The sequence below is a fragment of the Garra rufa genome, chromosome 10, assembly GCF_049309525.1.
Source record: "Garra rufa chromosome 10, GarRuf1.0, whole genome shotgun sequence".
In the NCBI taxonomy this organism is placed as follows: Eukaryota; Metazoa; Chordata; class Actinopteri; order Cypriniformes; family Cyprinidae; genus Garra; species Garra rufa.
In genome coordinates this window covers 45,707,236-45,729,710 of record NC_133370.1, presented here as the reverse complement: position 1 = coordinate 45,729,710, position 22,475 = coordinate 45,707,236, and the positions used below count along the sequence as shown (strand labels likewise).

The following is a 22,475-nucleotide window of genomic DNA, read 5'->3' as shown; positions in this document are numbered from 1 at the left end:
ATACGATGTACGTTGTGGCCATCTGGTGGCCATAAAAAAAATAAATAGCACCTACTGAACTGCTGTTGTCAGTTCCAGCCTCTGGTTTCACATCTGGTTCTGCAGCTAATACTTCATTCTGAGAAATAAAAGTTATTTTGTAAGTGGTTTGACTTACTAAAATAAGTAAAATAATACATCCATAATAAATCTGTTATCTGTCTATTTTACTAACTTGGTCCTTCAACTTATTTTACAGGCAAAGTTAATTGCATTCATATATAACCACTAAATATAATGACAATAAAAAGCATTACAATGTATTAAAGAAAACTTCACATTTGTTATTAATTTGCTGTTATGTTTTGGAAAGTTTTTTTATTCACAGGTGCAGATGGTTTAAATCTAAACCCTACTTTATTTAGTGGTGGAATGAAGTAAAACTCTTACACAATTTTTTAAAAAGAACAAGAAAGCTCTTAAATTGATTTATCTCTTGGAGCTGTATAATTTAATTTAAATACAACAAAGTTTTTTTGATGTATTTTACTTTTTTCTGGTTTATTTTAGCTCATTCTGGTGCTTTACTTTTTTGTTCTATTTATGGTTATGCTCAACCAAAGCTGAACAACAACAACATTGATGATTACGTACCTTGTTTGGTTGTAAAGTGATGCAATCAAAAAATAACAATAATAATTTCACTTGGTGGCCATCTTTGGGCAGCTATTTCAGGGGGAAACATCAAATTTTCCAAAGCTATTCACCAAGCTTACTGTTAAATGTAATTCTGCTGGAATATATATAAATATATGAAACTAACAGAGTGCATAACACAGAAGGTCTGTCAAATAAAGAACTGGATGGTTTTTTTAATGCTACTTTTACAAATAACAATTTCTGTATATTTTTCTTAAATATTCCTCTTAACAGGGTGGACATGTTGAAGTTGACCACATCAAACTAGAAAGATAAAATAAGTAAAAACAGACAATTAACAAAACACTTCCCCAGTTGTTTTCCCTTCAATAAAATTATGTCAGCCATTTAATATGATGAAATTTCCTTTTTCCAAGTTACATTTAAAGAGCCAGCAGTAAAATACAGTATAACAGGGTTGAAAGTATTTCAAAGGACAAGCTAAAAAAAAATATTTTTATAAACTATTACTGATATACCAAACAGTTAAAAAAAATGATATTGTATTCATCATCAAAATAGCAGACACAGGCCTGGGGACATAGGAAAATTAGTGATATTAATTGGTTTAAAATTATTTAAAAAATATATATTAGTTAAGATTGATGTGGTTTGGGATTGCTAAAACGTGCTTGGAAAAAAAATCTGACCAGAAAATCAACATGCCTAATAATTATGCATGCACTAAAATAATGTTGATTTTTTTTTTTTTTTTTTTGCAGAGCTGGGTACCAAACATGGGAGAAATGGGACATGCAAATACTTTCAGATCCAACATTGTCAAAAAAAAAAGTGGGCAGATAATGTGAGTTATTACCAGTGGTGTAATGTAACGAAGTAATAATACTTCGTTACAGTACTTAAGTATGTTTTGCTCGCAAATACGAGTTTGAGGAACTTCTTTTCAGGAAATTCTGGCTTTTTTTCCCCAGAATTGATAAACTCAATTCTGATTTTTTTTTTAGAACTGGGTCATATAAACTTGCAATTGTGTGAAATAAAATAAGAATTGCGAGAAATAAACTTAGAATTCTGACTTAAAAAAAAAAAAAAATTATATTAACTCAGACTTGTTTGAAATAATTTTCCTCTCAAATGTTAGTATCTCGCAATTCTGTTCTCTCACAATTGCGAGTATATATCTCACAAATCTGACTTTTTTCCTCACAAATGCAAGTTTATCTCGCAATATGATATAACTCACAATTGTGAGAAATAAAAGTCAGAATCGCGATATAAACTCTGGCTTTCAGGTACTTTATACGCCACTGGTTATTACAATATAAACAAAAATGAGACTATAATGCATATTATTGCATGGTACCAAAGTTTTCTAACCTATTTTTATTGCATGGGAATCACTGACTAAGCAAAAGCATTAGCAAACATAGGGGTAAAACAGAGACTAAAGACAAGAAGTGACAAACCAGAAGCCTGGACACGATCTAGTGTCGTCTTCCATTTTATTGTCCCTCCTCCTATGAATACAGAGTACATCGGCCATCACACTTGGAGGTCTCGCTATTTCACATACATTAGAAGCTGGTTCCAACTTTTCTTTCGCAGCACACTGTTGTCCCACCCTGAATTACACAATTTTTTTTTTTATTTTTTCAGAAAACGCAAGCAGTAGTGCCATCATAGTAATAATTAAAAATAAAAACACAGCAAAGATCACAGAAGGAATAAAAATAAACAAATGGTACTGATGCAAATAGACCACGTGCTTAGTAGCTATATTTCAAATGTCACCATAATCTAAGTGCAAGATATGTCAACAACCTCAGCTAGAGAAAAACTCACTAAAAAGTCAATAAAACTTCATGACTTGCCGAAACTTACCATCTAAGCTCAGGAAAATAAACTTATGGCAGATGACGAGTTTTTAAAAACAGGTTATCTCTCTCTCACACACGCATACACACAAACGCACACAAATCACCCATGTATACACTTCCGAAAGTGGTCCTAAGGTTTCTAAGAGATGAACTTGTATGACTTACAAGGACCAGCCTGGATCTACATTGAGCCCTGGGTGCTTCGAACAAGATGAGGAAATAATCTCTCTGAGGAACAAAGACATCTATGCGTACTAATATCACAGGTCCAGCAGAGGACGACAGAAAACACCAAAGCAAGATCAAGACGACGCATTTGCTTCTTGCTACCGGTCAAGGAAGAAGAGAAAAAAAAAAAAAAAAAAAAAAAAACAGGAGGGTAGCTTGACCTTAGAGCTTCTTTCAAAACATTTAAAATAGTCAATATACATTACTCATGTATATACGTTAATAGTAAAATCATCACTACAAGTCTTGTATTCTCACTTGGTTGAGAAAAAAATAATAATAAAAAAAAATAATAAAAACTAAACGTTCTGCTTTTGGTAGAGCCATTGAGAGAGTGTAATCGATTACACGCAGACACCGCGGTGTCCCGACTGAAGCGTTAAGCGTTCACAACACACTTCGAATTCTATCTTGAAAATGCATACATTCAAGCAGCAATAAAAAAATATTTATGGCGAATGCATAATCTCTGGAAAAAAGGGAAAAAATACTGTATGAACAATCCCTGCTATCATGTCCCTAAATACAAAACCTCTACCCATAATTTGCTTCAGTGTAACAAGAAGTCCTTTTCGTGTTTTTTTCCGCAGGTAAAAGTCAGTTCTCAGTGTATGTATGGATGACAGTCTCATGTATTTCTCTTTTCTGGTTTCTATGGTCGAACAATCCGTAAGCATGCAAGCGTCGAAGAGGAGGGGCGGGGGCCTGGACGAAGGTTCAGTGGCGGAGCTGAGGTTTAAGCCAGGGCTGGGAAAGCCTCGGGATCATCCACGTTGGGAACAGAAACACCTCCACCCTGTCAAAACCAGAAAAACAGACTTCAGGACTACACAGAAGCACAAAACAGGGTTTCTACAGATGTTAACAAGTTAAATTTAAGACTTAAGACTTAACACCTTTTTAATACCACCTAATATGAAATTTAAGACCTAAACCTGTTATGGAAATGAACTTTATATTACATACATAAATGTAATTTTTATTGTGTTTAATGTAAAAAGAAAACAAAATATATTTTTGGTGGACTAAACAATTTATTCTGAAGCAAAATTTTCATCAGCTTTTACATACTTATATCTGCATATTATTATTAACCTTTATATGTGACCCTGGACCACAAAACCAGTCTTAAGTCGCTGGGGTATATTTGTAGCAATAGCCAAAAATACATTGCATGGGTCAAAATTTTTGATTTTTCTATTATGCCAAAAATCATTAAGAAATTAAGTAAAGTTCATGTTCCATGAAGATTTTTTGTAAAATTACTACTGTAAACATATCAAAATGTAATTTTTGATTTGTAATATGCATTGTTAAGAACCTAATTTGGACAACTTTAAAGGTGATTTTCTCAGTCTTTTTGATTTTTTTGCATCCTCAGATTTCTGATTTCAAATAGATGTATCTCAGCCAAATATTGTCCTATCCTAACAAACCATACATCAATAGAAAACTTATTTATTGAGCTTTCATATGATGTATAAATCTCAGTTTTGTCAAATTTAACCTTATGACTGGTTTTGTCGTCCAGGGTCACATATTACCTTTCATTTCAAAATTATTACAATTTATTAATAAATTCTATAGGGCTGTTATCAGTCAGATTAAATAATAGGGGTGCACCGATCCGATATTAGGATCGGATATCGACCCCGATATTGAAAAAATAGCTGGATCGGGATCTGAAAAATTAACCGATCCACGGGGAGTTTTTTTTTTTTTTTTTTTTTCCCTTCCTCCATTTCTACTACTACATTTTATTTATTTAAATTTATTTTAAGTAGGGCTGGACCAGATTATTCGAATATTCGTTTAGTGGGTTGGCATTCGATTTTAAATTTCGAGATTACTAAAGTACAGTCAGGTTCACTTGAACGGTGAAAGCAAAACTAGGGCTGAGCTGTCGGTAATAACAACCGCGCCTCCGAGTTCAAATGCACGCAGTAGGCTAAAGCTGACCACAAAGCCCCAGCAAAAATAATTACCATGAATGTTTCGTGGGAAAAAAGGAGATATTCGAATTATTAATAAACTAGTATTTGACTCAAAGATGAAGTTGACGCTGGTACATGATAGTAGGACGCCATCTGCTCACTGGACGCGCCTTTAATGCCTTAATGCATCTTTATGGTTTATAGCTAATGAAAGAGTTTTGTTTTCGATTTGAATTATTTAAATTATTTCTTTACAGTTCCGGATGATAAGTCTTACCTTTATGAGTAAAAATTAAGTTTCACATCGCACCAGCGCTTTCATGTCCTTCAGCTTTACTCTCCGCACAAATGATTGGATATGCGCCTAATAGCACACATTTATCTAGGTTAAACGATTAAACTAATATACTGATATGCTTTAAGTTTTTAATATCTATGGATTTTAATTTAAATCGTGATGACTTAAGCCTAAATTGGTTTGCCGCTGGCCGCTTAGTCGTTACTTTAAAAAACAAAAACTTGAATTTAACAAATAAAAAGTGTTCCAAATATATTTCTAAATTTACTTTATAACCTAAATAAATGAAAATAAATGTAATCACATTGCTATTAAAAACAGCAGCTGTGTAATGGGGAAGAGAAAGAGAAACAAGACCGGTTTCAGTCGGACTCGGGCCAGTAATTCTGATCAGCTGTCGAGGTTGTTAGGAATTTTTGCAACGAATGTTTGTTGAATAGCCTATTTAACACTCTTATTTAGGTTAGTTTCATATTTAAATGTATTATTTCTTTGATTTATTTTAGCGTTTTGTAGGCTGCTTGTTCACTGACGGAAGTGCTCAAATAAACACGCACGTTTGTTAATAATGCTTGAGCCTAATTTATTTTGGGTTTCAAAATAATATACATGTGTTTTATATATAGGTTTATATACATATATATATTTATTTATAAATAGGCCTAATTGAGATATAAAATTATTTATATATAGCCTAAACAACGCACCATTTTTTTCGTTCTTCTTTTATTTAAATAGCCTACCCTTTACGGTGTCAGTAATTAATGTGCTGCTAATTTCTGATTTGGGAGTGATTTGTTTGTTTAAAAATGTTAGGCTATCTTATTAAAAGTATTGCTCTTAACAGACCTGTGTGTTTTGTATCACTAGCGCGGTGTCCGTTCTCAAAGCAAGCTCTGCCTGCGTGAGGCGCGCCGCTTCCAACTTGCAATGTTCTATTACCATTTATTAATTCTGAACGTGTTATGTGTCCATATTGTCCCAAAATGCAACACTGCACTCCTTTGGGTCCACAGCAAAAATCGATTGGATGAACTGTTCTCGACATAATAAAAATGCAAACAGAAAGACATTCCTGCCTTTATTTGAGGGAAGAATATGTTCAGCCCCTGCCTCCGAAGCTCAAAAAAATGGTATTCGGACCAGCCCTAATTTTAAGAGGTTTGATTACATTCTATTTCCATTTGAATGCAGAATTGTTCTTTGAATAACAAATAAATAGGTATGCAATACATTGCATCTGTTTTGTCTTAGTTAGGAAAGTTTGGTGCCTGTAGTTTCTTCTACATGGTGGAAGGAAGGTATAAGGTGGAAGGTATGCAGTTTATTATTAATTCAACAATGGTATCGGATCGGTATCGGGTATCGACAGATATACAAAGCCCAGGCATCGGTATCAGGACTGAAAAAGTCGGATCGGTGCATCCCTATTAAATACATTTATGAATGTGCAAATAAGAAATGCTGTGAGGAAAATGCATACTTTTAAACATACTAAACTACCAGTAGGTGGCGGTAAGTCCCTTAATGGGTAAGTCATTGAGTCATTCATTCAACCGATTTGTTCAAAACTCTGAATCATTTAGTAGCAAAACACCACCGAGTGTTGCTTGGAGAATGTGCTATGCTTCTGCTTTTCATTAGTGAAACAGAACTAAACTGTAGAGAACACAATCTGTCCAATGATTGTAAACAGTCATTAGGTCCGTCAGACTGAAGATATTTTGGCAGTAATGTGACCATAAATATTTAAGACCCATTGAATCTGAATTTAAGACATTTTAAGACTTTAAGGACCCGCGGAACACCCTGACAAAAGCAAACATTTGAAACAATCATTTATTAATATAAGTAAATATTGTTCATTTTCCTGTAGCTAATATTTAAACACCTACTAAATGCGTGAAATCGGAAAATGCATACACATGCATTACACAAGTATTTAGCCTCTTGTGCCATGAGTGTTTATAAGCACAGGTAACTATGGAAGTCTGTTTTTGTCAATGAATGAAAAATAAATTCAATTTTAACTCACTACTTTTCTTGAAATAGTGAAGTTACAGTTTGAAATTAATTTTTTCCCCCCATAGAATTGATATGTAAACTCACAACTGCATGCTATAAAGTCCGAATTGTGAGGAAAAAAGTCAGAACTGACCAAAAAAGTCTGAACTGTCAGATACAAACTTGTGAAAAAAGTAAAAATTGCAAGTTTATACCTCAAGTCAGAATTGTGAGATATAAACTTGCAATTGACTATTTTCTTTGCAAGAGGAAAGTTTATATTTCGCAATTCTGACTTTATTTCTCACATTTACAAGTTTATCTTACAATTTTGAAAAAAAAAAAAAAAAAAAAAAACTAAGACTAGTAAGAAAAAGGGAAAAAAAGAGGAAGAGAAAACAATTCACAATGACCTCTTTTGACTTTATTCAGTGGCAGAAACGGCCTTCCATAAACTGATATATTTATATTACTTGCTATTATAATATGTATTATAGCATTTTATAGCAAAAAATAATTAAAATATTTGAATGCAGTTAATGCACATATAACACAAAAATAGCTTTATATAATCTTTTATTGGTATTTTCAGTCAAATTTAATTTGTAATCAATTAGATGAATCGAAACATCACGTAATTTAGCTTAAAAATTTAAAAACGTCTGACAGCCCTAAATATAATGCATAGAGATATAACACACAACTCTAGGGCAGACTAGAGTTTTATTTGATGTAAGCGGTGTCTGCCACACATTTCCATAAACAAACATTAGGAGAACATGCCTGTATGTCATTTACCTTCTCAGATCTGCCTCCGCCTCGGCTTGGCCGTCCACCACCGCCGCCGCCGCCGCCACCACCACCACCACCACCACGACCGCCACGGCCTCCGCGAGAACCGCCACGACCGCGTCCTGGCCGACCCAAGTCTCCGAAGTTGATCTCCAGCTGGGAGGTGATGTCATTGGCGGGCTTACGGAAGTGGTGATCTCCACCCTCATCAGCCTTTAAGAAGAAATATTATGGGATCAGCTTCAGGAACTTGGAATAACTATCATTCCCAACTCCACATAACACTTTTTTTCTTGATGGGCTGTAAAGATTTTAGGTAGATTTCCATGACGTGGAAAACATGGACAAAATCATTTAATCCAACCATAAGAATGGAATTTATAGATTTCTTCACAAAATTTGGGTGAATAAAGCATAAGTATGCTGAACAATGAATCAAATCGGAAAACTTAACTTGAAATTGAAAGGTAAAGCAAAATGTACTTTTTATTTTTAAGGTGAACTTTAGTTGTACAGCACCTTGTTTGCAGTTTAAGAATTAAAAGAACAGTTACATTTTAATTTGATTTCATTGTAAAAGATTAAATAAAGTTAATTATTTTTGCCTTTGGTAATAAGAAGTTTGTATTAAAGGGATAGTTCACCCAAAAATGATAATTTGATGTTTATCTGCTTACCCCCAGGGCATCCAAGATGTAGGTGACTTTGTTTCCTCAGAAAAACACAAACGAAGATTTTTAACGAAAACCGGTGCAGTCTGCCAGCCAAATAATGGACGTGGATGGGCACCAGACTTTTAAAAGTAAACAAAAACATGCACAAACAAATCCAAATTACACCCTGCGGCTCGTGACGATACATTGATGTCCTAAGACACGAAACAATAGTTTTTTGCGAGAAGCTGAACAGTATTTATATCATTTTTTACCTTTGATACACAGCCACGTCCATCTGTCCTGGGCACGAGTTTAGCATCCGGCTCATGACATGTGAACGCGCTCTGACGTAGAATACGCAAACGCCGTAAGGGGAAATCGGTGAAAAGTCCCGGATGAGTTTGCGCAAACAAACGTAATCTTTTAGCTTTAAATTGGTTTGAACAATCAGGATAAGCGCAAGTAATTACCATTTTGAATAGCCACTATACCCACAATCTCTGTGCTCTGTGTAAACAATGAGTGTTGTATACATGCAACAGATCACTTCCGGTGTTTGCGTATTCTACACCAGAGCGCATTCACATGTCACGTGCCGGATGATGAGCTTGTGCTCAGGACAGATGGATGTGGCTGTGTATCAAAGGTAAAAAATGATATAAATACTGTTCAGTTTCTCACAAAAACCGTTCATTTCGTGTCTTAGGACATCAATGTATCGTCACGAGCCGCAGGGTGTAATTTGGATTTGTCTGTGCATGTTTTTGTTTACTTTTAAAGGTTTGGTGCCCATCCACTTCAATTATTTGGCTGGCAGACTGCACCGGTTTATATTAAAAATCTTCGTTTGTGTTTTTCTGAGGAAACAAAGTCACCTACATCTTGGATGCCCTGGGGGTAAGCAGATAAACATCAAATTTTCATTTTTGGGTGAACTATCCCTTTAAGGACACGGCAGGCAAAAACACTTTTATCATGCACCTGTCAAGTTTGAGATTTTGGGCTTTTTGTTTTTTCATGGGTTTTTTTCAGACTAGTAGAAAGAACTTCCAAAAGACACTATTAAGTGTTTCTTTTATAGCAATTTATCTATTTGTAAATACATTTCAATGACAATACATATTTTTAAAAACACATTTTTCTCAAAATGATTTTTTTCTCCTACACTGAGCCATAAATCTCCACTTCAGTAAAATAGTTATTTTCTGAATTATGGAGTGACAAAATGAGTTACCCCAAATTCCTTTTGTAAACAAATTTGACTCTAAATATGTATAAAAAAAAAAAAAGTAAACAAGAATTTTGAAATTGACTTCAGTGTTTAGATTTCTGTACTAGAAAAGTATGCATTTTAACACATATTTTATTAAATAATGCCTCATTTGCATATTTAAACCTAAAATTTGAAAAAAAAAAAAAAAAAAAACATAAAAAAAATGTACTACAAAAAAAATATTTTTGCAATCATTAAAGTAATCAATTAACTGGGTAAGTAAGGTGATAACTATTAGTTTTTTTTGTTTGTTTGTTTTTTAACCCCATTTACCTGCAGTGTCTCGCCTTAAATCACAAATCCAGAACAATTAAAACAGTAAACAACAAATTTCTGGGGGAAAAAAACAACTTTGTAGGGCCCTATTATTGTTTAAAAAGATGCAATAAATTATTCAATGGTTAAAGTTATTAAATTTATTGAATTAGAATTTTTAATCATAAAAACTGAATGCAGAAAAAGTAATACAATTTCAATGGGCCTCATTTATTTTGTCAAACTTCCTTCTAGAAGTTCCAGGATTTTAATGAGACATGCTTACAGATTACAAAATTGTGATTTAACCATTAAAACTTTAATTTTTATTGTTATATGTGACAGCATTAATTCAAGTTTCTTAATCCATAAAATCCATCTTAAGACGTAACTGACGGTTTAAATTAATTGTGCATCATAAAAGCATTATAAGATTTGAGAACTGCCCTACATCTCTGTGATTAATGCACGGCTCAGACAAACAGTACGTACTGTATGACTGTAACAAAATTTAGATAATTATTCAATCACAAATAAATCTCTTAATGATAAAATTGGTTTTGTATTATTATAGATGATGCAACATTAATCATTTACGAAATTATCATCTTTTAATTTGTCACTGTGCGCACACGGTAATAGATTCTTTTATAGCTTTTAACTAAATTTTAGTTGAGGTTAACTACAGGCCAACAATTTTAAAGGCTACCAAAAGGGTGACTGATAAATAAAAACCAAATTCAGACACAAACTGAGATGGATACCTTCTGGAATGAGTCCGGATCAACATCTCCAGCTTCAATCACAGATCCAGCATGCCGCTGAAAATGCAAAAGAGAGATCAGCGACATTAGTCTCGAAACCACAAACAAGTACAAGGCTGGAAAGTGGACTAGTGTAACTTACCGTGCCAACTTCCTCGCTCTTTGACTTGTGCAGTACGTAGCCCTTCTTCCACTGACCGTCATTGCCCTCGTTGGGTTTGCGGATGTTAAACTCAACTTTGGCCCGTTCTTTGTCTTGCATGGCCTTCCACTCATCCAGTGTCATCTCCTTAGGACCTTCATCCTTCACCTCCTCCACTTCATTCTCCCTACACAGACACAACCATCAGACAGCATGCTCTTTGTGCATCTAGTCAGAGATACTGACATTTTTTGATATTCTGAACAAATTTCTACACGACTTACTTGTTTTCGGAGTCGGCAGGGGCGTGATCTTCACCTTCGGGAGCAGGCTCCGGTGCTGCAGTCTGGTCAAGCTCACTGTCAAGTCAGGAAACATTATTAGATCAGAAGAACTCTGATGACACTAAACCTTTGAAGCAATGTTGCATATATCTAAAATGTCAAGTAGTGGTGTGCGATATGGCGATTTTTGATCGTGGATCATTAAAATGTCTCCACGATCTGCTTTTGAAAAAACATCGTAGTATCGTGCTACAGCATGCCTCCTTCTCAATATACTGTACAACACAACATACATTCATTCACAGGACACTGCACTTATTCGCAATTACAAAAGTACATTATTTGCACTTGCTTGTTGGTTATGTCTAAAGTGAAAGTAAACAGTTGAGAGAAAAACTAATGCGCGTCTGTAGACATTAGATGCGTGCAGCTCTTAAAGCGACAGAACTATACATGCTGCCGATTGTCATTAAAGGTCCACTGAAGTGCCTTGAAACAAGCAGCGTTATTCTACTTACTTTTAACTGATGTACTTTTAACTGAAACAAAAACATATCGCCCAGCCCCGCCCACTTCTTTTGAATAGCCAATAGTGTTCCATTTATATCTGCTTGGGCCAGAGCCATTGAGCTCGGTAAAGCCGCATTTGTAGCTTATGACAGCCGCAGACTAATAAATTACCCCATAGATTCAATATGAAACTCTTGCTAAAACAAAATAGTGATCATAATCATGCTGAGGCTGTGTAGTTTAATACACGCCGATCGCACATATGAGCGCATATGATCTGCTCCGTGTATTGCGTCTCTGTAGGGGGCGGAACAATACGGACTCTAGAGAGCATTTGATTGGACAGAACGTTTGATGAGAAACTGAAGTGCACGGTGATATCATCAAAATCGCTGATTCATATTGGCGGAAGTGACGAGACTATAAGTTTTGAATGCCCATATCTTGTAAATGCGAATTTTGTTGTTGTTTTGAAACACACTAGCTTATAGATAATCTTAAGGCTAATATATTCATACAAAAAGCCAAAAATCTATCATTTTGATTTCAGGGGGACTTTAAAGATACAGTTCACCAAAAAAATTACACAGTCACTTGTTGTCCCAAACCTCTATTCATTTTTTTCTTGTGCTAAACACAAAAAAAATAAAAAAATACTGGGGACCCAGTAACTGTTTGGTTACCCACATTCTTCAAAATAAGTTCAATGTTTCATGTTTAAAAAAAAAAAAATCCAGAGTGAGTAAATGACAGAATTGTAATTTTTGGGTGATGGTAGGCTAAAAAAAAAAAACACAAAGGAAAAACACTCACTGCTCTTGACTGAAGAACTTTAATAAGAGTTGCTTTAATAAGAGTCAATGTATAATTTATATATACAGTGTTTTATTTGTATGTGTTAATTAAATTTATTGAATGCTACTGTTAAATACACCTACTGTACCTGTACCTTAAAGTTTGTTTTATTTGTATATTGTGTGTATTTGTAACATGTAGCCTATCTTTGTTCTTATTTTTTAATAACAAATATTTTTTTAAAAATTACACAGATTTTTTATCTTCGCTCAATTTGGCCTAAACATCTGCTGTTCTTTTTATTTTATATTTTATCATGTAAGGCTTTGGTTTTAAAATAGGGAAATTTGTTTGGCTGTACTGCTCAGACAACTTGCAAAATGGTAATAACCAACATGACAAAGAATTGTGATAAAATTGTGATATGATAGTTTTGCCATATCGCCCCCCCTAACGTCAAGTAATGATAATTCTCCCTAACTAGGGGAAAATCTGATTGTTTGGAACCAGCCCACCATGTCATTAACTTTAGGTGTTATTCACATTCAGAGCACAAGACGTGTGGGACAAGACACGTCAAAATTTAATCCTTAGGTTGCACCAAGTATAAAGTGTTTAAAATTTTTTTTATTAAAAATAAGTGAATTCAAAAGTGTTTCAGATAATCTGCAATATTTCTGTATGACACATTCAGGGCTTCTGCAGGTTTTACGATGGTTAATTTTAGGGATGTCCCGATCCGATCACGTGGTTTCAGACTCGATTGGAATCGGACGTTACCTCCCGATCAGGACTCGGATATATATGTATATTTCATAGGTCGCGTTAACCGAAAATAGTCCGTCATTGACAGAATTTGTGTTGCAATGACGGAAAAATCTGAAGGCCGTCCGTCACTTTGACAGATTACACAGAGGGTGATCTAGTGTAATTATTAGCTGTAATTCCCACCCCTGTCCAGTTGGTGGTGAGTGCGCTCCAGTGTGGCAACAGAGCACTTGCTCCAGAACAAAAAAGAAAATGTTACTAATCTTTTGCCATGCGTTTGATTAGGCAAAGGCGCAGTAGTACTAAGAAGCTACAACGATCTATCATGCCACATTAAGGAGCGCCAAAACGGTATTTATTGCTTGAATTTCCTAATCAAATTGAATTTGAAATTTGAGACTTTGTTTCAATGCGATTTATTGAATGGGAGGCGCACTGTATACTTGTTTGACAGCATAGACCAAAAGATCGTCTGGGATTTACTGGTCAATATCGCTCACTAAATTGAGAATATATTAAAATCGATGTCACTGCGGGGTATGGTGTTGAACATGAAAAGTTAAGCAGTCTCATCTGTTCTCTTCAACATTAAAAATTAAAATGTGAACAAAAATAAATGCAATTTAATGTGTTATAATTAAAATATGAAAATTAAAATGACGGGTAATAATGAATTATGGTGGAATTTTTACGACCCTGTCCGTCAAAATGACTGGCAATGTAACAGTCTAACGCAACCTCTGGTGTGTGTGTGTGTGTGTGTGTATATATATATATATATATATATATATATATACACATACAGGGTGTCTACAGGTTTGACCAAGTTAAATTTAAGACATTTTAAGACTTTTTAATACCATTTTCAAACAAAATTTAAGACCAAATTGAAAGTCCCGCAAAAGTCTAGCACAAAACTATGAAGATATTTTAAATTATTATTTTATTTAACTGATTATTCTTGGGAATATTCAACAGAAAACACTATTCCAGAAGAAGAAATTATTTTCTATTCCATGACAAAGTCAAGGCTCTCACACACTTTGAAGCCAATGTAACAGTGTAACAAACACGGATTTTGAGTCATGGATCGGATCATTTTTCGGATCAGCAAAAAAAAAAAAAAAAAAAAAAAAGTTTGTTTTTTCCTAATTACTGAATGCTTACTTTAGGTAGGCTACTTCTCATCCACAGCAAGCAAAAACTACTATCTGAACTAAAGTTCAGTAACAAAACAAGAACAATTACACAAATGACAAGTGTAAATGAATACAACATAAAGTTAGTAATAAAATCAATAACACTAGTATTCAGGAGGGGAAATTTAATAATTAATTGTAAAATAACTAGTGTTTCTCACTGCAGGTATTTATAGGACGCTGTCTCTTTAAGGCCAAATGCCCAAACCGAATACTGGCACGCATCTCTTTCTCAGCTGTTTCGGTTCACTGAAGACATAAACGACTGTTAAACAGAATACCAAAACGGGTATTAAGACATGACTTGGTATGTACGTTTCCGTTCAAATAGCAGTTAAAGAGGAATCAATCTGTGTGAATCGCGCCGCGCGCCTCTCTCTCTCTGCGCGTGCTCGCGCCAGTTGTGTGCGGCAACGTAAAAACATGTGCTAATTATAAACTTTTACTCTATGATGGTTAAATTTAACAGCTAATCTGCGATTCAAATGCGTGTAGTTGGGCGGAAACCCGCTAAATCTGGCAACACTGAGGCGTTGTCAAGCAAGCGCGTGTCTAGCAACAGAACAGATTTAGAACCTGCGCAGGAGATTCTCCTCAAAACGATAAACTTTTCCTTTTCAAAGTGTAAAAAATTTAAGACCCTTGGATTTAGATTTAAGACAAATTAAGACATTTAAAGGCCTTATTTTAGGACAACGGAATTTAAGACTTTTTAAGACTTAAGGATCCGCGGCCACCCTGATATATATATATATATATATATATATATATATACTCATTATTTAACACATCTATAGTTATGCGGTGGCACAGAGTTAGACCTCTTGACTCCACACCGAAACACAGCAAACACAGTGGCACTTTTATTTTTTATTTGTTGTACTGTATTTTAAGTTGAGGTGCTATTTGTTTTTATATTAGACTTTTTTTTATATTTACTGTTGCACTGAAGTCGAGCAGTGAAGTATTTATATAATTAATTACTTGATTGTTCAAGCTACCTCACAGAAGTGTTCTGTTTGTTAACAGAGCTGTTGAATGTTAAAATAAGGTGAATTAAATAAAAAATAAGGAACATCCTGGATCTGTTTCTGCGCACTTCTTTATTCTTTTTTTATGTATTATAGAAATATCGGATCGGGACTCTGATCAAAATCAAATGACTCTGACTCGAGGGCAAAAAAACCTGATCGGAACATCCCTGGTTAATTTAAAGCTTTTTAAAGATCTTTTTAAGACAAAGTAAAGAAATTTTAAGGAATAGATTGAAGGGAACACAATACATCAATGTGTTCTCTAAATGTAAATATCTAGGAGTACAATGAGTTGCAGTTTGAAAACAGCTTTCCATTAGTTTCCAATTCATGTAACAAAAAAACAGCTTAAAGCTTGAGTGGAAATAACATTTACTGTACCTACCTTCTGATCACAATGCAAAAACTACAGTTCTTCTACATATTTTTGTCTTGTTTTCCAGTGCAAATGTCTAAAAATTATTAAATCAAGATATATTTATTTGAAAAGCACATTGACAAGACTTATGATTAAAAAAGATCAAATATCACTGGGCTTGGAAAAATCTACTTAATTCATAGGGAAAACAAGTTTTTATGGTCCACTGACAGATATGTTTGTTTTAAAAATAAACTCACTTTTGTTAAATTTCTCAGAAAATATTTTTGCATCTCAGGTAAATGTACATTCATTTAATGACGTTTAGATATTTGTACTGGAAAACATGCATTTTTAGCCATAACTTAAAAATGAATGTAAGACTTCCTGGTCTAAATTAAGACCATAATTTGTGGAACGGTGAATTTAGACTTTTAAGACCCGCGGAAACCCTTACTTGTGCAACATGTCAACCACCCTATCTCATACAACATCACAAGCCTCAAATATTTCACATTTCCTATCGTACCTGGTTTCTTCCTTCACATTGCCCCAGTTGTGCGAGCCACTCCCGCCACGCTTCTCCTCTCCTTTCTGCCGACTAAAGCATGAAGGACATTCCAGTGAGACTAGTAAACAGCACACTTAAAGGAGAAGTTCACTTCCAGAACAAAAATTTAGAGGTAACTTACTCACCCCCTTGTCATCCAAGATGTTCATGTCTTTCTTTCTGCAGTCATAAAGAAATTATGTTTTTTTGTGGAAAAACATTTCAAGATTTCTGTTTATATAGTGGACTTCTATGGCTTCCAAAATGCAGCTTCAAAGGGCTCTAAATGATCCGAGGAAGAAGAGTCTTATATAGCGAAAAGATCAGTTATTTTCTAAATTATTTTTATAATTTATAAATTGTTTATATACTTTTTAACCTCAAATGCTCATCTTGTCTAGCTCTGCATCAACTCATCGATGTGTATTCTGGTTCAAGACAGTTAAGGCGCGGTCACACTGCACTTTTCGTTCCATTGACTTCCATTCATACGCATGCGAACGCGTTAGACCGGAAACGCAAGCCCATGCGAAATATTTTCGCATTTCGCTGCGTCTGGAAGTTCAAACTTGGTGAACTGACCAACAAATTCGCATCACATGACTCTGTGTGACCAACAGGAGATCGATACGTCACAGCATGACCTCTAGCTGAATGAAAAGAACCTTAAATTTAAGCATTTAAAACTGCAGGACTGCGGTAAAGTGTAGTAGATTGTATGTTTTTACATTTAAATGTATTATTAGTGTCATGTGCTGAATTTCACTTTTAAAAAAGAAGCTGCAGAGCATGACGTCATATCACGACCGCTGCATCCAAAGGAATTTCGCATGCTCAAAGTCTAGTGTGACCGGGGCTTTAGGGTATGTTGAAAAACTCCCATCTCATTTTCTCCTCCAACTTCAAAATCACCCTACATTACTGTTTTACCTTTTCTTGTTTGACCCTTGTGCGTTCACTTTGAAAACACAGGGAAGTTGGAAGCTGGAGAAGTAAATAATAATAGAGTTTTCGACACACCCTCACTGTCATGAACTGGAATGCAGTTCACACAGAGCTAGACAAGACGACCATTTAAAGGTTAAAAAGTACATAAATCTTTTTTTTTTTTTTTAATAAAGCGGGTTTTCATTTAGAGGAATAGACGTGATTGACATTTGCTGGCTTTGGCTAGCCTCTAAGCTAATGCTTGCGATTTGCCTGTTATGCATCGCTCTAGTAGAGTTATTGTAAGCCAATTTGATATTACACCATTTACACAAAACTTTAAGTCCTTCAAATTCAAAATGAGGTCTCTATAAGGGCATGCAGGATCTAAGGTAAAAAAGTAGTTTTCGCACGGATACACTTTTAAAAATAATGTATTACTTTTCAGATATTTAATTTTAACAATTTTTAAATGTGACGTTAAAATTATGGCAATTTCAAAAATAAAATCATGTTGTTGTTTTTTTCGGTAGTGTAGTCTACTATTGTTTTCAGTGTCAACTAGTAGGAGCTGTACCGTTTAGTCGACTAGACCCGCACATCCCGAAAAATAACGGGTTGTTTCGCTAAATAAAATCTTCTAAAGTCCTTTGAAGCTGCATTTTGGAAACTCAAACTCACAGGCACTATAGAGGGCCACTATATGGAGAGAAATCTTAAAATGTTTTCCTCAAAAACAATTTCTTTACTACTAAAGACAGACATGAACATCTTGGATGATGAGGGGGGTGAGTAAATTATCTGTAAATTTTTGTTCTGGAGGTGAACTATTTGTTATTGCTGGCTTCACAACACACTTACGATTTGTCATTGCCGCTGTGTCTGTCAAAGTCACGTTTGCCCCTGGAATCAAAGCCCTCTCCGCGTCCCATGCCTCGTCCACGGCCACCTCTGGCCCCGCGGCCGCCTCCACGCCCTCTAGATGGCTTGTCCCCCATCGCCCTGAGGACAACAAAAGACAATGACAATCTGGAGCTACAAAAATCAATAAACGTTGCTCAGCTATTGATTAAATAGGAATTCAGGGGATTTATTATTACTGCTTAAGAATCACAATCAGCCCTGTAAAAATGTTTAGTTCTGTTTGCACATCAACTGAAAAATTTACTCTTTGGATTTAAAAATCGGTATTGGTTTCTCAAAATGAAGATGTTTTTAAAGCGATACTGTCAGCTACATTTTTTCTTATAATTCAAACACTCACTTGTCCACAGAGAACTCGCCACCCTCTGGCCTCTCGTCAGCTGGTTTATCAAAGCGCCGTTCACGAGGAGGTCGTCTGTCGGGTCGCCTGTCGCCGGGACGAGCGTCTCCTTGACCTCCCTGGTGTTGGGAACTGGCCTGACCCTGCTGCTCCGGCCTCCGGCCAACCCTCCTCATACCTGAAATAGATATTCACACACTCATTAAAACACAGGAGTCCAACACTGAGAACCTGGGAATTCAAGCTTTTTCATGTATAATTAAATGAGTTGTTTGACTTAATCACAGACATTTTAGAATTAGAGCAAAATTACAGCTTTTAGATCTGACTGATTCATGTGTCACTTCAAGGGCGATTTAATCAATCTGACAGACGGCTGATTCTGAGACATTTAGCAAATACTTCTAAGTCAGTACACTTATTATTACATATCAGGAAACATGGCTGTCATGCTAAAAAAAAAGCATTGAACAAAGTGTCAATACTACTCAAGCTCCATTTAAAACAGCACATACAAGATGTTTGAAACAGATTTTTAATGGTTTTTAAAGTCTCTTCTGCTCACCAAGCCTGCATATATTTGATCCATAGTACAGCAAAAGCAGTAAAATTGTAAAATATTTTTACTATTTAAAAGAACTGTTTTCTATTTTAATATGTTTGAAAATGTAATTTATTCATGTGATTAAACCCAGATTTTCAGCATCATTTACTCTAGTCTTCAATGTCACATGATCCTTCAGACATCATTCTAATATGCAGATTTTCTGCTCAAGAAACATTTTGTGATTTCTATTTGAATATATTTTAAAATGTAACTTCTCTCATTTCAAAGCTGAATTTTTAGCATCATTACTCCAGTCACAGTATTTTTTAAGAAATCATTCTAATATTCTGATTCGCCTCTCAAAAAACATTTATGTTGAAACAGCTGAGTAGATTTTTTTTAGGTTTCTTTGATAAAAATAAAGTTTAGAAAAACAGCATTTATCTAAAATAGAAATCTTTTAACATTATAAATGTCTTAATCATCACTTCTGATCAACTTAAAGCATCTTTGCTAACTAAAAGTATTAATTTATATAAATTTAAGAAAATATACTGACTCCAAGCTTTTGAATGGTATAGTTATAATGTTACAAAAGCATTTGAGCATTAAAAAAATCAGCATATCAGAATGATTTCTAAAGAATCATGTGACACTGAAGACTAGAATAAATGATGCTGAAAATCCAACATTGATCACTGAAATAAATTACATTTTAAAATATATTCCAATAGAAAGCAGATATTTTAAACAGTAAAAATATTTAACAATTTTACTGTTTGTGCTGTACTTTGGATCAAATAAATGCAGGTTTGGTGAGCAGAAGAGACTTCTTTAAAAACATGTACTATGATGGTGAGTTAATGATAGCATTTGGGTGAACTGATGTTAGTGTTTTGCCCAAGGTCACATTGTTCATGAATCTAGTGATGTCTAAAGATGCTTTTCAGATACTAGCTCAGATCTTAAAGCCCCAGGTTGCATTCATTTTATCATTTAAACAAAATAACAACCCATAGCAAAATTAAATATGACTATATTAAGAAATGACAAGTCAACCTGGTCATCGCTGGCCTACATTTGAGTTGCTCAATATATCTTCGGCACGCCTTGTGAAATAAAAGTGAAAGTGCTCTCAAGCACATTTGCATAACATCAAAACACACCAACGTTTCCTCCATGTGCAAATCCCTACAGCAAATGCTAAACACACAATATTCACATTCAGCGTCAGCTAACAGATTAGCATGTGGCTAATGCAGCTACGCAGTTATAAATAAAGACAAGTTGATCAAATCGTGATCGAATAGTGATGTGGACAGGTCAAATTGAGAAACCAGGTGAATAAAACGTCTCTAACGTTAGTTCATTTCGCTGACAGAATATTGTGTTAGCGAACATTAAACGTCGACAACAACAAGAGGATGAGCAGCAGCTGAGGCTGTTGTTGTCCATGTTGACTTCTCTGCTGTGTTTATATGCACACGAGCATTCACTCAACCAGCCCTGTCTCATACCCTACTGTGTTTCCTACCTAGACAGCATTTTGCACACCATATGCGCGTTTAAGAGGTTCGCGTCAGCGATTTTAACCCGCGTTTTCGACGTTATAACATGTCTGAAATGTCCAGATATGCGGTCTAGAGTCTCTATTTTTGAGACACGGTCGATATTTAGGATTGTAATTTCTACATACCCTCTTTCTTAAGTGGCACTGGAGCCTGGGTGTCTTCTTTCTTGTCCTGCGCTGTATTTTTTCGGTCTTTCTGGGACTCTTTCTTCGGCTGTTTAGCGGCTTGAGCTGCCGTCTTCGAGCCGCCTGACGCGGCCGCATCTTTCTTCTTGTTCTCGGCCGCCTTTAATATCTCGAACGGGTCGGATTCATCATCCAATAGCTGGTCGAACCGATTGGTAACGACGCAGCCGAAGCCTTCTTGCAGATGCCCCGGCATGATGGTGCCCCAACAACGGGATTCTCCTCCGATTCTTTGAGGCTTCGAGCGAACGGCTCACGGTGGACAACCACAAGATGGCCAAGGAAGACACCTGCTTCTCTTCCGGCGCTCTCAATATCCGGGACATTACAGCTTTCGCGCCATATGGGGGGTGTAGTTTTACAACGGTGCTATTCTATGTATGCAGTTCATTCAAAGTATCGACAAATGTCGAAAATATTTGTGCACTGGACGTTAATAATTATTTATAAAGAGTATTTTAAGATTATTAATTAGTAATTGTATTCATAATGAATCGTTTATAATGAATATTTGAACATTCTTTAATATTATTACTTGCCTATTAATAGCAAACAAATGCTACATTTACAAACGCAAAATGTATTTAAACTGTTTTTTTTTATTATTATATATATTAATATTATTTTAATGTGGTGTTTGTTCTTATGGACCACAAAAGTCATTAGAGTTGCCTTAATGTTTTTGAAATTGAGATTTATACGTCATCTAAAAGCTGAATAAATAAGCTTTTCATTGATTTAATATTTGGCCAACACACAACTATTTAAAAATCTGGAATTTGAGGGTGCAAAAAAATCTAAATATTGAGAAAATCACCTTTAAAGTTGTCCAAATGAAGTTCTTAGCAATGCATATCGCTAATCAAAAAATAAGTGTTGATATGTTTACAGGAAATTACAAGAAATTACAAAATATCTTTATGGAACATGATCTTTACTTAACATCCTAATGATTTTTGGCGAAAAATTTTGGTATTGTTGACTATATAAGGGTTTTGTGGTCCATGGTCACACACATGCTCATTTTCTAATGTTCTCTTCTCATTTCTTGTGAGTTTGGCAGTTTTATGAGTTATTAAAAGCCTAAGGACAACTTATTTCTTGATGGTTGTTTTAAAAGCAACATTTTTTATGACACACATTTATGACACCAAACATTGTTTACTGTAGGGATAGTACATTGCTTTTCATACACCAGATTTCATGTTGCATATTAATTCTGAAATTGTTGGCCTGGAACTGCAGGCCTGTTCATTGTAAATGGATGTATCTCATTATTTTAGTGCTTTGAGATGTCAGCATGAGTAATGCAATGTGGACTGAAAAGCCTCTACTGAAAACACCAGGTGAGTTTGCAGTAATAGAAGTGGACAGAAGGAAGACATTTTGGGAGTGTGGTTGGTGGCTGCTTTTGGCGACTGTGACTGACTGCAGCAGGTGCGATTACCAACATGAAACTTGGCCAAATAGTTCATCTCATTTCCAAGATCTCAAACCACCAAAACACATCAGCTCATTCTTTCTTACTCAGAGAGAATGCACGGTAAAAGTGCTGCTGAAACTATTCTCAAAATTGGGTTTTTGCATCATATCTTTGCACACAATTCATCAAATAAATAGT

At 35.1% G+C, this 22,475-nt stretch overlaps 1 protein-coding gene across 1 annotated transcript; it reads right to left on the bottom strand.

Moving 5' to 3' along the window:
• Positions 1–2,124: 2,124 nt before the first annotated feature.
• Positions 2,125–21,153, bottom strand: serbp1b (SERPINE1 mRNA binding protein 1b). The gene is made up of 9 exons (XM_073848648.1): positions 20,795–21,153; positions 18,552–18,729; positions 18,149–18,289; positions 16,340–16,411; positions 11,147–11,221; positions 10,863–11,049; positions 10,721–10,777; positions 7,779–7,985; positions 2,125–3,540 (listed from the first exon to the last, which is right to left on the bottom strand). Exons 1-9 carry the CDS (start codon positions 21,048–21,050, stop codon positions 3,481–3,483), a joined length of 1,233 nt encoding a protein of 410 aa, XP_073704749.1. The 5' UTR covers positions 21,051–21,153; the 3' UTR covers positions 2,125–3,480.
• Between the last annotated feature and the right edge of the window lie 1,322 nt (positions 21,154–22,475).